The following is a 16,338-nucleotide window of genomic DNA, read 5'->3' as shown; positions in this document are numbered from 1 at the left end:
ACGGTGAATGCATTTCCAGCAACCTGAGGGGGCAGACCCGACCGTGCAGGGTGTCGCAGTAAACGTGCACTCTCAGCTGATGAGAGCCTTTCACTGCAGATCAGACCACCCGACATGACAGTGAGCAGACCATCAGAAACTGCCTCAGTCGCCTCGTTGTGGATTGTTTCATTTTACACATGAAACCCTCCAGTTCGTCTGACTTCCAGTCAATGATTTTGCAATTGTCTGTTTCCAGTCTTCCTGCATGTGAGGTTATACTGGTTTGCAGCATTCGTGGCACCAGTGATAAAACTGGTAGGGTACTTAAGGCCATGCACATATTGATAATAAAGCATTAATACACCCTAAAGGAATCCTTCCCCTTCAGAGCAGAGAAAATAAATACATGTTTTCTGTTAAACTGCATCAAAAGTGTGGTTATCAAATGTTCCAGAACTTATCACGTCCATCAAGTTTGATGTCCTGACCCCCCTCACAAAATATTCCTGTGTCCGTGCTGATCCTGGCACACAAAGAGGCGACCACAAAAAAAAGAGGTTCACTTGTTGCTGCTTTCTCTCATGTCGCTTTTGATTAGCGCGCAACAAGTTCAGCCCGTCCATCAATCACATCATAACTATGTCGGAGCCCTTTTACCGGCAGCACCCTTCCCTCCTGTCTCTCCCAGTTGTCACACTCTCGCTCTGAGTGGATCTCTGCTTTAAACTCCTTAAGGGTGTCGTCAGTGTCTCGCTCACTCGAGGGTGTGGGGGACTTGAGTGCCAGGAGAGCTTTGAATAACAGAGAGGGGAGAAATAAAAGGAATAAGAAGCATCAGCCCTCAGTCTTCCAGCAGCAAAGCGAAGACACTGGGATAACCATGCCTGAGCCGGTCCCTAAAGGTATGCAAATACTTTCTATCAAAGCATAATTCACTATAATCAGTCTGGAGACTTGCTGATATACTGCTAATATACCTTATGCACTACAAATATAATGATGAGGATGCATAAAACAAACCCCCCAAAACAGCGACGTATTGTCGAATGACTCATTTCAAACACTCTGGAGATGCTGTGGTGTTTGCATGCAACTTTTAGTTGAGCAGAAGGAAGAGGAGAAAAGATTAAAAAGAGATTAAATGACTGCTGGTATCGAGCACACCTGGCTCAGCAGGATGACCGATCGACTCAAAACAACAAAACCGACCAAATCCTTAAAAACGTCGACCAAAAACTGTTAAAGGAAATCTTTAAATGGCAGATTGGCCTCTTGCTGCTGTTGATATCTATCTGAGTAAAGCCATAAATAGTCACTGGGGTCAGCAGAGAGCCCGTGCGGGTCCCTGCTGCTGCAGTCAACACGACCACATCCTTCAGCCGTGAGCCTCGTGGTGCGACCCCCCGCTGGGATGGAGGACGCAGCGGCATCATCTGCTGAGGAGTTTTACTGGAAATCTTTTTGCCTAATTTCTCATCAGCAGACGCCTTGGACATTACTTGTTCCTCCGCTTCTGTTCATTAGCGGGTTATTATTTTCCACTTTGCCGTAAAAGTGACGGCTGCAACCAGAAATGCAGATGCTTCCTCCTGCTTTGTTTTTGGACTAGAGTCCTGTGACAACCACAAAGGCCGTATCTGACCCTGCTAACAGGGGGACGGCTTCTCTTCTCACACTCGTTAGCAGAAACTATCGTCCCCACAACTAGGAGCCAAAAATATCCCTCCCCCCAATTCAGTTCCTCTTAAGTCCACAGAGAAGATTCCCCCGAGCATATCAGATTTTCACCCCGCCAGCTGAGAGGCATCATTCAACAGGTTATCTTTGCTTTTCATCTGCAAAGTTTCCTGACGGTCAACCAGCCCCGCGCTTCTTCCTGAATTTAGCGTGGCGGCAGACACGGTGACCTGACGTTCTGACACAAAGATGCAGATAATAATTGCACGATCACTCTTCTATTCCTCCTATAAAAGCAGCACGGCTGCTGCGTTCGGTTGAGGAGAGCCTGCATAAAGTCCCGTGTTTCCATTCAGCAACAGAGGTCAGACAAACTCTGCATGTCTGGTTCGTCTCGTATTTTGGAGATCAACCTGAGGAGCATGGAGGTGTGGTTGAGGTGACCACCGGAAGGGCTCAAGAATCAGGATTTTACTGTCACAATAATGACTGCAGCAAGGAAACTGTCGGGCCTCCAGCATAAAGCGAAACACGACGAGAACGATTGTAAAAAGAGGTGAAAAGTAATGTGAAAGCAGAAAAACTTATCTGACAGGGAAAAGATATTCTTTACACGGTCACAACGCCGACTAAGACATGTCGCTCTCACACACACCTGCCTATGTTTGTAGTTCTATCTCTGTGAGAACATTCCGCTCACCCCAACCATCACAAAACCCAGGGTGCTTCAAACGGACCCTTCACATTTGAAGACCAGCCACAATGTCCTCACATGGCCATGTAAAAGAACACACACACACACACACACACACACACACACACACACACAAGAAAACACTTGCTTGGAACTGATCACTGAGTTGTTACCAAATCTAAAAGCAAAACTATTTTCCCAACAAGAGCAAAAAAGGGAGAAACTCAAAAGAAGTGCTCTTTTTTACCAGCTGATTGAACGAAACACAGACAAGTATCTGTATTAATAGTTGGAGGGTTTTTGCAGATGTTTATTTTTGTGCTGACTGGTGCACTTCTCACTTCAGCCATGTGTGCGGGGGCATTACGTAACACCACCTGCATAGGCCCGTCTGTCCGCACTGCCGAATGTGACACTAATTTGACAAGGGAGAAAAAATAATCCAATGTAATTCCACCTATTCCACCGAGAAGTTAATGGCAGAGCCGTGTGTAAAGCAGCCAGGGGTCAAGCTAGAGCAACTATTCAAGGGAACAGTCTTCAACTGAAGAGAATGTGGCACGCCTTCAGAAAGGTCATAAGACACCGACCCTGGCCTTTTCTAAAGTACCCTGGAGAGACACTTGAGGAGGAAGGGTATATTTTCTCCCCCTATTTGAGTGGAGAATTTCATTTAAGCAGATTTTGACCTCAACAATCGCACCCACAGCTCTTCTCACCAAAAGTAAATTGGCTGTCTGGCATCTGCTGGCGCTTTAGCAGTATCAGATTTGTACCCAAGGCTGCATGGCTTAAGATAAAAGTGGCTCTTTCCTAAACTGTATCCTCTTACACAGTAGTATTTTAGATTTATGGTCCAGATTACTTGCGTCACCATGAAATCCGACCCTCTGACGGTCTCAGACAAACATCCTGTTAATTATCCTGAAGCAGGTGTGATTAAACAGGAGGAAACATGCAGGTCAAAACTCATCCTTATCATTAAAAATCATTTCTGACTTCAGGATTAAAAGACTGAACTGCTGTCTGAATTGTAAACGTCCGTATAAACGCAGTGCAGGAAGTTTCTAATGCTTTTCTCATTGTTTCTAATTCGCAGCTAAACCAGAGGGGGGAGGTAAGTCAGCTGCTTATGGCCTTTTATCACCTTTTGTTTGTGTTGCATTATCACAGTGGTGTGATTATAGCTCTCACATTTTCACTTTTGCTCACATATCATGTCGACAGCCGGTGTCAGGAAAACCCGCTCTCGCTCCCCCGCCGCCTGGGCCCACCCTGTATCTAGGACCTTAGAGTTTTCGCCACCGTGGCCTCTCCCACTACATGAAACTCAATCAGATTACCGGTGTCCTCAAATATGTCACAAAGGGGCAGAAAAGAGAATCGTTTTGATTTCAGTTCACCGTGCTCGTGCAGGCCCGGATGGGTTGTGAGACTAATGAAGTCTGTTAGCTCAGCTGTTGGTGTGTGTCAATAAATGTTTTCCAGTGGGGCTACCACGGTGTTATTTTTCATTGCCATATCTAACGCAAATCTGCTAATTTTAGCTCCAGAGGAGCCAGCTGATGCCGGTGAGGGACCGTTTCCTTTTTTTGTTTATGCCCCGGTCTCTTGACTTGAACCCCTCTGTTGCTATGGGACGTGTTTGAGTGTGTTTGAGTTTAGCTTAATTAAAAATGCATCCGAACAGTTTTGTTACTTGAAAAGCTACGCTAGCAATTTTCTTGTACACGTCCAGCTGATGAAACTTTGCAGGCCTGTGGCTCATCAGTCATCACATGTTAAACATGTGATTGAATGGTAACAATACAAATGTCCTTCTCGTTGTTTTGGGCTTTTTTGTACTAGCATGTGTCACATATTTTATCTGAAATATGGAGAACATTCTCGTCTGTATTTGTTTTTTTTTGACGTGTGTTGATGACCGGTGCCATTAGTGTTAGTTAGCATGTTGGTCTTCTGCATTGTGGAAAAATAATCCACATGTATGAAGCGGTTGTTTGGATTTCGATGTCCACCGTCTGACTCCGCCTAGATTCTTGATGCACACCTTCACTGCAGGCATGGGAAGCAAATCTCTGCAACCTTTTTCTGGTTTTGTGTGTCCTGGTTTATCTTTGTGGGTCGTTGAAAAGCTTAGACAGACAAAGCACAAGCAATCATTATTTTCCACGCAAACTCTGAACACAACCACACGGTGAAAGACACAGCAGGAGGGTTTAATGTATAGACTCTACCCAGAGACAGGCAAGCAGTTATCCTGAAACATTTGCCTGATAATAGATGGTGGCTGCTGTGTAATTATCTGGTCCATTCAAATAACAAAAACACACACCCTGTTCCAAATTCAATCCTTATTTCACCTTTTTCACGACCATTGATTTGCAAACGCATGTGTCCCCTTCTCCTGTCCCCACAAACATGTGCATGTACCTTCATGCACAGTATGGATATTTGGTTGTGTTTTGAGGGATTGTTGACAGATAGAGTTGTTTTGATGCCCTCTGGTCTATTTACCCATCGTGTCACCCACTGGAGCTCAGCCTTTGTCAGTGTCCCGGGGACTTTCTGAATAGATGCTTCATATTCCCTCACCGATCTGCAGCCAGCAGAATGTGGAAGGTGGTTCAGGGTCTCTGTGGGCTCATTCCTCAGCTCCCTCAGTTATGGCTTCATGCTGTGTTAAAGGACTTAAGGTGATTCTTGTCCGTTTCCTTTAGATGAGTTCCCAGCAGACGGAGGTAAGGTGGAACCCTCAGCGCTGAAATGTCTCTCTGGTTAATACATTGGATGTATTCACATGCGTGTGTATACATGCACCATAATGTGTGGCAGTGCCAGTATCTGCATGACTAAATGTTCCTGGGTGGTCTGAGGTGACCTGCATAACATTTTATGATGTATTTTTGTTTAGTCCAAAAATACATGGATTGATAGCTCATATTGTCCGTTGAGTTGAGAAGCAGCGTAAATGTGCTTATGGTCCCACCGGTGAGTGCTGGCGTAATGTTTAAAATAACGTAATGTTTAAAACGAATGATTGTGATGAACACGGTCAACTCGGCAGTATTTGTGCAGCATCGCCAACAAATTCACACACACCTGAATGTAAATTAATTTTTTAAAAACGTATTTATTCATATAGAAAATACAGAGTAACTATTAACTCCACGGTATTTCTTATCTCCTTACCTCACCTGATGCTAATGTGGACTGGGGTTGGTGTACTTTTTCCAGGAACCTAATGTTGCATCTGTGTGCTTTTGCGTCTTTGTGTTGTGTCTTCCTCCGTCCTGCACCTTTTTCTGTTTCCCATGCCATCATTTGCTTCTGAGCTGCTTTTTTCCAGCTGAGTTTGCTTCCTTATCTGCAACAGGTGCAACAGAAAGTGATGGGGATGGTAAGAAAAGAGCTATGCATACATACATGGATGTCTCTGACAGCGATTTACCTCTGCCCATTCCAAAGCGTGACCTGAGTGTTTTTACTGTTGTCGAGTTTTCACTTAATAAAATCAGTTTCAAGTTGACCCAGATGTATTTTAATACATGTCGTTATATAGATTACTTCACTTTGGACTGATATTCCTCCATTTGGGCTAGTTATGTAAATTTTGCTGCAGTGCGTAAATGTGAAACAGCTCTTAAACTAATTTGTCAGACTGAAACCAAAATCTTAGTTTGGCGGCAAGAAACAAAAGTTGCACCTTTTAATAGCCTCTAAGCTCAGAATAAGTGACACACTAGCTTATAAAGCGCAGGGGAGCAAATCCGACTTAAATGGAGCCCCGTGTACTTTACACTTGATGCTATTGTTGTCTCCTTCACCTGCCACGTCCCTCGCCGCAACCATCCACTGTTAATGCCAGGCGCTCAACTGACGCGCTGCCCTTGCTTTTCCAGCAATCCAGAATTCGTTATCTTAATGTGGAGATTGCTGCTCAGTCATCCGTGACCTTTGCCTTCATGGCTGCGAACACGGCGGCAGCATGGCAGCAGAACAATGGCAGCTGCTACTGCCCTCATGTGATGACACTTTTATATCAAGTTCAAGTGTTTTACAAGTGAAACTCAAGAGGTGCCAGCCACAGGCACTATATCAGACATCCGCGCTGTCTGCGCCATAAAACATACGTAAAATTATACGTCTCCATGTACCGCTACAAAAACCCAGCCGAGCTCTCTGGGACAGGAGCGCTGTCGTCTGATGGTGGCACAGTTCAGAGTTAATAATGCGATGACCAGGACTTGTAGCCTTGCCAGTGAGTTATACACTTGTCAATTGCTCAACCTGAGCTGCCAGAAGCAGAGATTAGATTATTTTTATCCACATCTTTATAAGACCCGGAGATAAATGTATAAATTAAAATCCACAATGGACCAGAATGTTAAACACTTGAGCAAATAATTACAGGAATTCCCGGTTTAAAGAGCCCCATTATTAGCTCAGTTTAGCAGAGTCTCTCAAATGGCCTTTAGTTTCTATTTCACCCATATTAAGGACAACAATGACCTTACAAGCATATATGACCTTTACTTTAGCCGATATAAAAATGATTTTTTTATGCTGACATTATGACAAACTAAATCCGAATGCCCAAGAGGCAACTTCCTTTTTGGGTTATTTGGCCAGTGGGGTAAGACTTGGAATGGCTGACTTGTGCCACCATCATCGGGTTGCTATCTTGAGGTAGTTGGCAGCAGAGCTGAAACCACCATGAACACCGTGTAGATCCGGTGAGATCATCATGTCCAGGTTAGTCCAGGAAGTTGTTTCCATAACTTCTACCAGGAATGGGCCCCGTGATGCTATCCGTTCATATCAGAGGGTGCATCTCATCTCACTGTTGCTGCAGAATCATGATCACATGATCCAACAGAGGCACAGTGGGAAAAATGGACTCGCCTGACCTTTTGATCAGTACGATCTCACACCCACCCTGAACACTAGATACAGCTGGAAAACCCAAGTGCAAAGTCACACATGCTTTTCATTTAAGAACAAATCAATATTACAATGATCTGGAGCCAGCTGAAACATCAGTCATTTTCATAAATCAAAGCTTTTAGCGCCATTAGAACAATTAGAGAGGTTTAAGATGTCGAACGCTTTATGAAGGGACTTGCAACAAATGTACCAAATAAAACAAAGCTGTTGGATTTAATGATCCATACATTTTTCACAGATCCTTGCTAAAAATAAAAATACAAAAGGCAAAAAAAGCACATGGCACATGCAGTGTGAAGGGAGTCCCGCCGAGTCCCGTCTGGCATCAGGGAGACTGTTAGGTGGGATCTCTTTGTTCTGATCCTGCGGCAGCTGTTGAGGGCCGTGCCCACCAGGGAACGGTGCGCTTCTGTGGGTTGGGTTGTCTTCTAGGCAAACTGCGAACTGTTGAGGAAAACTCGCAGCAGCACTCGTGATGCCTGTTTTGGAGCAGCCAGCACGCACGTTTTCAGAACAGGACGAGAAAGAAGGGGGAAGAAAAATCCAAATTTGTAAATAAGCGCCAAAGATTTCATAGGTGACAAACGACCCATTCAGGGAGGAATCTTATCAAATGGGTCACACTGCACTGCAAAGGAAGTATCAGTCGAAAGGAAGTAATGAGGTTAATGTGTCAAATGGAAAGTGGATTAATAACCAACTTCCTGTTTGGATTAATAACAATCATGGTCTCCTTCCATGTGTACACTCCTGATTGTGTGTGCTGTGGTCCTGTAGTAATCCTGCGGGTTTAGTCTGGTCTGCTGCCTCGTTTGACTCTACACTGATACAGTAAAACATCAAATATTGATTAGTGATTGACTGAAGTGTAATATTTGATGGGAATTTCCTGTTAGTGCTGGGATTGAATTCAATTGTATTTTGTTCCTTAAAAAAAAAAGCATGTTGAGATGTATTTGAGTGATGTAAAGTCTGTTTAAAGGGAGTTACCTTTTAGCTTATACTGCTAGTTCAATGTGTTTTGATGTGTTAGTTGTAGTGAATCTTGTAGCATTACTATTAACAACAAACAAAATGTATCTGTAGAAGAGAATTTGAGAAGCATATTTGTGATAAGACGGAAAAAATAATATAAATCGGCGTGGAAAAGAGAACACAGCTTGTTAAAATCACATGTGACTCACTCACGATATGAATGATTTAATTGCAACCCAAAAGGCATGAATACTTTTACATTTTAAATGTTCTTTGAAGATATTTGTCAGATATTGTATTTTGCATTTTTCCCCCACATTATGGGTCGTTTTATTAATTTTGTGTCATGATTCTTATCATTTGGGAATAATTTCGGGCTTTTTCAGGTCATTATTTCAGTCCTTAACTGACTGCCATCACCTTTTTTTGTTTTGGTGTTTATCCACCAGAAAATATTCTTAATTTAAGGAAACGGGTGAAATGTGCCTCTCTCCTTATTTCACTTCAGAGCCGACTGAGCTCACTGGGCTCTTTGTGGAGAAGCCTCCAGAAAATGTAGTAGCTGTTTCAGGTATGTCACAGCACAGTCAAAGAAAAATCTGTCTTTATAAAGCTGTTGTCACAGTGTTACAAGAGCTGAATGTTTGTTTGGGGATGGCAGGAACCGATGTCTGCTTCATAGCCAAGGTGGACTCAACCACCCTGACCAGAAAACCCACCATGAAGTGGCTGAAGGGGAAGTGGATGGACCTTGGCAGCAAGGCTGGGAAGCACATGCAGTTTAAAGAAACATATGACAGAAACACAAAGGTGTGTTTGGGACACATTGTTCCTACCCTGTCAATCAGAACCCCCCCTCCTTAAAAATACCACATCCCTCCCCAGATCTACACATACGAAATGAAGATCATCAAAGTGGTCCCTGGGGATGCTGGTGGATACAGGTGCGAGGTGACATCCAAGGACAAGTGTGACAGCTCCACCTTTGAGATCACTGTTGAGGGTGAGTGAAAACAAACTCTGGTCCGCTGCACCCTCCGGGTATCAGGTTCAAACTTCACACGAGTCTCCGCGACTTCTCTCACTACAGCTGCACAGCAGGACACAAAGGCCGATATTCTGTCTGCGTTCAAGAGAGCGTAAGTAAGCCGAGGTTTGCGTTTGACAAGCTCCCGTGCAAACACGAGGTAGAAGATAAATACTAATGTACAGACTATTCATAGTGTGAGGGTGAGTGTGCACCTGTCTTCAGCAAAGCTGGTATGTATGAATGTTAGACGTGAGACGTGATACACCTAGAGAGGGCTACGTATGCTTTTATCATATATGTCTGTTTCCATGTGCACAGTGATGCTGGGGAGGATGAAGGAGATCTGGATTTCAGTGCTCTGCTGAAGGCAACAAAGAAGTAAGACACTGAATTACACTTGTTTTCACAAATTTGAAAAACAGACCCCCCAGCAGAAGGTTTGCTTTTCCCACTTCTAAGTGTTTTGGATCCCGTCCTCATCTTTCTTTGACTGGCAGGAACAAGAAGCCTCAGAAGGAAGAACCCGAGATAGATGTGTGGGAACTGCTTAAGAGTGCCCACCCAAGCGAGTATGAGAAAATCGCCTTTCAGTATGGCATCACCGACCTGAGGGGCATGCTGAAGCGTCTGAAAAAGATGAAGGTCGTCGAGCCCAAGCACAGCGAGGGTGAGATGGTTTGAGCCCAAAGTGAAATGAAAGACAAAGATTACAGAAGAAGTGTGATTGAAACCTCAGGGGAGAGATGTAGGGGGAGGATACACTGTTTTCTGTGGGGTGATGTGTTTCTACGTTTGTCCTGCCTGCCTGCCATCGCAGCTTTCCTGAAGAGGCTGGAATCCTGCTACTCAGTGGACAAGGGCAAAAAAATTGTCCTGAAGTGTGAAGTAGTCGATCCTAACATCCAGGTTAAATGGCTGAAGAATGGACAGGAGATCAAACCCTCTGCTAAGTACATGATCACACTATCATTTCTCTTGGTTTGTGTTGTGAGGGCATAGAACACTGCAGCAGTGTCGTAGACGGCATCATGATAAGATGAACTCTGTGGCACATCTTCTATAAATATCATGTTCAAAATGATCTGTGTGTCAGAGTCATACTCTGAAATGATTATATTTAGCCAGTCATGTGGAATCCTCTCGGAGAAATAGGGGTTCCTGGGGAGACACCTTATACCCCCTGTAAACCAATGCAGAGAGATCCCAGAGGATGAACACCTCAGTGCTAAATTTGAGCGTGAGGGGAACAAATCCGATAAGGGATTCGGGTAAAACCTGAAACTGATCTTTTAAAAAGAAGTAGTGTTAAAAACAAAACAATCGAAATAAAGTGTTTTGAACCTGAAAGACTCTTGAATCCGCGGAAAAGGAGCCGCTCTAATGAACCTTCCACCTGTCATTTTTAAAGGTACGTCATGGAGGCAAATGGAAATGTCAGAACACTCACCATCAACAGGACCAGCCTGGCTGATGACGCTGCCTATGAGTGTGTGGTTGAAGATGACAAGTGTTTCACTGAGGTCTTTGTCAAAGGTGCGCCGCCCTTCCTCAAGTGACGCGTCACGCCAGTCTCGCTAACCATAAAGATGATGAAATTCTTTGCACGTGCAGAGCCCCCTGTGACCATCACCAAGCTAATGGATGACTACCACGTGGTGGTTGGAGAGAGAGTGGAGTTTGAGGTGGAGGTGTCTGAGGAGGGTGCCCATGTCATGTGGTCAGTATGCTCATCATAAATACTGTTCAGGTCTGACCTCTGACAGAGACTTTCAAATTTCATTAAATAAATTTAAATAAAACCCGTCATACGTGCAAAAATGAAAATACTTTGATATGAGAGTCTAGACACCCCCGCAGCAGCGTCTGAGAGTCCACCGTTGTGTAGGCTTTTCTCAGTGTTTTGCAAGCCAAAAATACTCACATTTCTACAAGCATAAAAATTATGCAAAAAGAGCAATATTGAAGCTGAAAAGTTATGACATAATTGATCTGTTGATGTTTTGTCCACAGTTGTTTTCAGCATCACATTAGCTTCTTTGGGTCAGTTGAATGGTAAAATCTGCATCTTCAATGAACACTATGCCCTAAAATGTAATAACTTTTTGATTTTTACAATGCTCAGTGGCCTCTATTTGATTCGTTTAGGTGATTTCATGGTGATACCCTGATATTTCTCCTGCTACTCTGCTGTCTTGACACTCAGTAAATGATCAGATTCCAGCTCCTGCTAACTCTCTTGTGTTCATGTAGCGCTGATGTGTTTCAAGCGAGCTCAGTTTATCTCTGTTAACAGGTTCTTTGAGGATGAAGAGCTTCAGAAAGATAAAGACTCAAAGTACCGCTTCAAGAAAGATGGGAAGAAACACACACTGATCATCCAGGAAGCCACACTGAATGACATTGGAATGTACCATGCTTGGACAAATGGAGGGCACACCAAAGGAGAGCTGGAAGTAGAGGGTACCTTAAGAATTTGGTTCTATATTTTCTTTTGTCATCAGGTTTCACCTCATTAAATGCTGTTTTTCTTGTGGCTTCCAAATGTTGTGTTCAGAGAAACAGCTGGAGGTGCTACAGGACATTGCTGATCTGACAGTCAAGGCAACAGAACAAGCGATGTTCAAATGCGAGGTGTCTGATGACAAGGTCACAGGAAAGTGGTTAAAAGATGGAGTGGAGGTCCTGCCCAGCAATCGCATCAAAATGACTCACATTGGAAGGTGCAGTCTCTGGCAGTGAGCATAACTGCTCACAAGGTCTGCATACGTCATTCCTTCTCTGTGATTTATTTCAGATTCCATCGGCTGATTATTGATGATGTGACGCCAGAGGATGCTGGAGACTACACCTTTATTCCTGATGGATATGCTCTGTCACTTTCTGCCAAACTCAACTTCCTTGGTGAGGATGGCAAAATCATAGAAAAAGGCAGAATCATGTGAGGAATCTTTATTGACTTGTTCCTTCTGTTTATCCCGCAACAGAAATAAAGATAGACTATGTGCCTAGACAAGGTGAGTACTGTTGAATAATAATAATTATTATAATAATAACAACAACAACAACAACAACAACAACAATAATAATAATAATAAAAATATTTTTGAAATGCTGATTGTAATATTTCATTGTATCATTTGGTCACTACGTATAATTGTCTTATACTTTCACCAGATCCCCCAAAAATCCATCTGGACACCACTGGAAACATGGTGTCACAGAACACCATCATTGTGGTGGCAGGCAACAAACTCCGTCTGGATGTGGAGATCACAGGAGAGCCGGCGCCCACTGTTGTCTGGTCCAAAGGGGATAAAGTAAGAATGTAACAGCTTGTATTTCCAAATGTGTCTTACCCTCTGTTAACACCAGATCACAACAGTATAGCCCCTCTCCCCAAACACCCCCTTCCTTCCAGTTGACCAGAATACTAACTAGGGTACAGACAGATTGTAATCTGCCACTGCTGCAATTCCCTATTTTCAGCCTATTACCAACAACGAAGGTCGTGTAAGAGTGGAGACAAAGAAAGACCTGAGCTGCTTCATCATCGAAGGTGCAGAAAGGGAAGACGAGGGCAATTACACCATTATTGTCACCAACCCTGCTGGGGAGGACAAGGCTGTGCTCTTTGTGAAGATCGTGGGTGAGTGAGAATGTTTACACGTTAACATCAGGGCTTAAAATTTAACCTCTTTTTAATTTTTTTCCACACTTTTCAGATGTGCCTGATCCGCCCGAGCACGTCAAATGCACATCTGTGGGAGAGGACACTGCCACCATTGTGTGGGATGCTCCCAAGTTTGATGGCGGGGCACCACTCAAAGGTGGTGACTTTCATTTGTTTTCCCATCTCCTAAATGCATATGCTGATATCCTTCTGCTCACACGTCTGTGTGTTTACTCTATCAGGCTATCTCATGGAGAGAAAGAAGAAAGGCTCCTCCAGATGGACTAAGCTCAACTTTGATGTTTTTGAATCAACGACGTATGAGGCCAAGAGGATGATTGAAGGAGTCCTGTATGAGATGAGGGTGTTTGCTGTCAACAGCATTGGCATGTCTCCGCCCAGTCTCACCTCCAAACCCTTCATGCCTATTGGTGGGAATCCTAGCGGCTTCGAAGCGCTGCATCACTTTAGTCGTGTGTTTCTTTAAACCGTTTCTCTGTCGCCTTCAGCCCCGACGAGTGAACCAATGCGCCTGACAGTGCATGATGTGACAGACAGCACATGCACCCTGAAGTGGCTGACTCCAGAGAAGATCGGAGCTGGAGGCCTGGATGGTTACGTCATTGAATACTGCAAGGAAGGAGGTGAGAGGGACGACTCTATTGGTGACATCATTTTGGTTCCTCAGCAAGCTCCTTGTATTTACATGTCAAGGAACAACTTTGTCAGGTTTCATGAATTGTAAATCCAGGAAGTGCAACACAATCTCAGAAAATGTGCATCAGAAGAACCAACTGTAAAACATACAATGCACAACTTTAAAATAAGGCTCAAATCATAGTGATTCGATGCATATAATATATGATTCCAGACACTGAGTGGGTGGTGGCAAACAATGAGCTTTGCGAGAGGCAGGGATATGTGGTGCGTGGCCTGCCCGTGGGAGAGAAGGTCAACTTCAGGGTAGTGGCAGTAAACATTGCTGGACGCAGCCCTCCTGCCGTGATGTCACAGCCTGTCACCATCCGTGAGATCATGGGTGAGTCTGACTCAGACACAAGTCAAAGAATATATTCATCTTGCACGGTCTGCCTTTGGCAGATGTGCTTTTACGGTTGATAAAGAAGTGTCAAGAAATGTGACAGTGTATTTAAGCAATTTGCTCCCCCACTGCATTAGAACACCCAAAGATCCGCCTCCCACGTGAGCTCCGGACAAAGTACATCAAGAGAGTAGGAGAGAAGATCAACCTGACCATCCCCTTCCAGGTCAGAACACCAAAGATATCTAATCAGCCAATCACAGGGCATCTCAATGAACGAAGGCCTGTGGCCCTGATGGTCAAACTGAGTCTCAGAGTGATGAACAGATGATTATGAAGGAAGTAGAGAGCAGGCAGAGTCTCCAAGGCTGCTGCAACATTCCAGTGGTGGAGTCAGAGTTTAACATAAATAGGGATGTGCACCACTTAGTGTTCCCTTAATAACCCTTGATAATAGAGTAACGAGCAACCCGCCACGTCATCAAGCTAGAGTGACAGATTGAGAGTGAGTAGCTGAAGGTGCAAACGACTGCATGATGCCAGTACGGTTCAAAATCTCTGAGGAATGTGGAAAAACAATGTGATATAGTGGGAATTGTTATTGTTATTCGAGTTTTTGGATATAATTCATAAAAGGATGGATCATTTTGTTATTAACAGGGTAAGCCACGCCCTGTTGCAACCTGGTACAAGGATGGTCAACCCATTGACCCCAAGACGATCAACGTGCGCAACTCCAACGTGGACAGCATCCTCTTCATCCGCTCAGCAGAGAGAGAGCACTCCGGCAAGTATGAGCTGGTGCTACAGATCGAGAACATGGAGGACAGAGCCACCATTGAAATCAGGGTTATCGGTAAGATACAAGCGCGTATACCTGAGGCTGTTCTGTTGACCGATAGTGAGAAAGATTAAGAACACGTCAACTCCATCCAGAAAAACCGGGACCTCCTCGAAAAGTGAGGGTGACAGACGTGTGGGGCTTCAACGCAGCACTGGAGTGGGAACCCCCCACCGATGATGGCAACTCTGAGATTACAGGATACACCATTCAGAAAGCAGACATGAAGACTAAGGTGAGGGATGAAGGTGTGGAGACCTCCAATGGAGATCATCCCACCAGTGACATGTCCACACGCATAACTTGGATGACTTTATTTGAGCTACAGTTGATCACACTTTTATCTAAATAGTATGCATTTACTTAGGCTTTCAATAACCAGTTATTGAGGCTAATTTGGGCTAATTTGCAGATTACGTATGTTTTCAGGAGTGGTTCACTGTTTACGAGCACAACAGACGACCAAACTGCACAGCATCTGATCTGATCATCGGCAACGAGTATGTGTTCCGGGTTTACAGTGAAAACCTGTGTGGCCTGAGCGACGATGCAACTCAAAGCAAGAACACAGCTGTTATTGCCAAAATAGGTGCGTGCACATGGGTACACTATAGTATGTGCAGACGACATCGGCGTGACAGTCGGAATTTATCCCCGGGAAGTTCGGTCTTGTATGGAACCTTTAATAACACTGGTCCGCTGTCTCACACTGCTCCACAGACAAGGTGGGGAAGCAAATTCCTTACAAGGAGATGGACATGGCCTGTATGCCTAAGTTTACTCAACCCCTGGTGGACAGAACGGTGGTAGCGGGTTACAGCACTGCCATCAGCTGTGCCGTCAAAGGCTTTCCCAGGGTAAACACGCAGTTCTTCTGATGCATTTTTCATTAAATATGGAGTTTAAACGAGGCCAATCACAACAGGATCTAGCTAATGAAAGCTCATGATTAGTAGCTATTAGCACATTTGTAAAGCAAATCAAACTCGATATTTCATCGGATTTAAATCAATTCTTTTGTCTTGTTTTTCCAGCCCAAGATTGTCTGGATGAAAAACAAAATGATCATTGGAGAGGATCCAAAGTACTTGATGCAGAACAACCAGGGCGTGCTGACCCTAAACATTCGCAAGCCAAGCCCCTTTGACGGAGGGAAATACTCCTGCATGGCTGTCAACGACCTGGGCAAAGATGTGGTCGAGTGCAAGCTGGATGTCCGAGGTGAGCTCAGAGGAGGTTCTTCTGATGCATTTATTTTTTTTTTTTTTTTAGAGCTCCATTATTGACTTTAACACTTTGACTGTCTTGATATTCCCGTAGTTGCAATTGCAGAAGGAGACAAGAAGTAAGAGACTGAAGAGGTATTTCATGGTGTAAACCAAACGGTGAACAGTGAATGTTGGTGCATCTACGCAGTGAAGGAGTGAAGAATGTCAAGAACGAATCAAATAAAGTGTATTCAAGCCTGATGTGACTTCTT

At 44.1% G+C, this 16,338-nt stretch overlaps 1 protein-coding gene across 8 annotated transcripts; it reads left to right on the top strand.

Moving 5' to 3' along the window:
- Positions 1–696: 696 nt before the first annotated feature.
- mybpc2b (myosin binding protein Cb) lies at positions 697–16,327 on the top strand. Of its 8 annotated transcripts, XM_029843249.1 has the most exons (31): positions 697–884; positions 3,453–3,470; positions 3,901–3,924; positions 5,074–5,094; positions 5,730–5,753; positions 8,784–8,846; positions 8,937–9,085; positions 9,161–9,278; positions 9,366–9,414; positions 9,624–9,683; positions 9,803–9,972; positions 10,123–10,255; positions 10,714–10,838; positions 10,917–11,022; positions 11,599–11,765; positions 11,860–12,025; positions 12,100–12,206; positions 12,290–12,319; positions 12,480–12,622; positions 12,792–12,951; positions 13,028–13,132; positions 13,218–13,406; positions 13,485–13,619; positions 13,847–14,014; positions 14,155–14,243; positions 14,678–14,873; positions 14,954–15,093; positions 15,288–15,447; positions 15,579–15,715; positions 15,893–16,079; positions 16,179–16,327. In XM_029843249.1, exons 1-31 carry the CDS (start codon positions 863–865, stop codon positions 16,205–16,207), a joined length of 3,390 nt encoding a protein of 1,129 aa, XP_029699109.1. In that variant the 5' UTR covers positions 697–862; the 3' UTR covers positions 16,208–16,327. The 8 variants fall into 8 exon arrangements, with proteins under 8 accessions (XP_029699109.1, XP_029699120.1, XP_029699115.1 ...); XM_029843260.1 differs by lacking the exon at positions 3,901–3,924 and having other exon boundaries at positions 16,179–16,325; XM_029843255.1 differs by lacking the exon at positions 5,730–5,753 and having other exon boundaries at positions 16,179–16,325.
- The last annotated feature ends 11 nt before the right edge of the window (positions 16,328–16,338 follow it).

The sequence above is a fragment of the Takifugu rubripes genome, chromosome 1, assembly GCF_901000725.2.
Source record: "Takifugu rubripes chromosome 1, fTakRub1.2, whole genome shotgun sequence".
Classification (NCBI taxonomy): domain Eukaryota; kingdom Metazoa; phylum Chordata; class Actinopteri; order Tetraodontiformes; family Tetraodontidae; genus Takifugu; species Takifugu rubripes.
The sequence above is the reverse complement of the archived record's forward strand: the minus strand, read 5'-3'. Positions and strand labels throughout refer to the sequence as shown.

Excerpts from the sequence above, each read along its gene's own strand:
- mybpc2b (XM_029843249.1), top strand. The coding sequence starts at position 863 with ATGCCTGAGCCGGTCCCTAAAG. Across the intron at positions 8,847-8,936 it reads AAATGTAGTAGCTGTTTCAG|GAACCGATGTCTGCTTCATA; the intron begins GTATGTCACAGC and ends TGGGGATGGCAG. Across the intron at positions 11,766-11,859 it reads AGGAGAGCTGGAAGTAGAGG|AGAAACAGCTGGAGGTGCTA; the intron begins GTACCTTAAGAA and ends TGTTGTGTTCAG.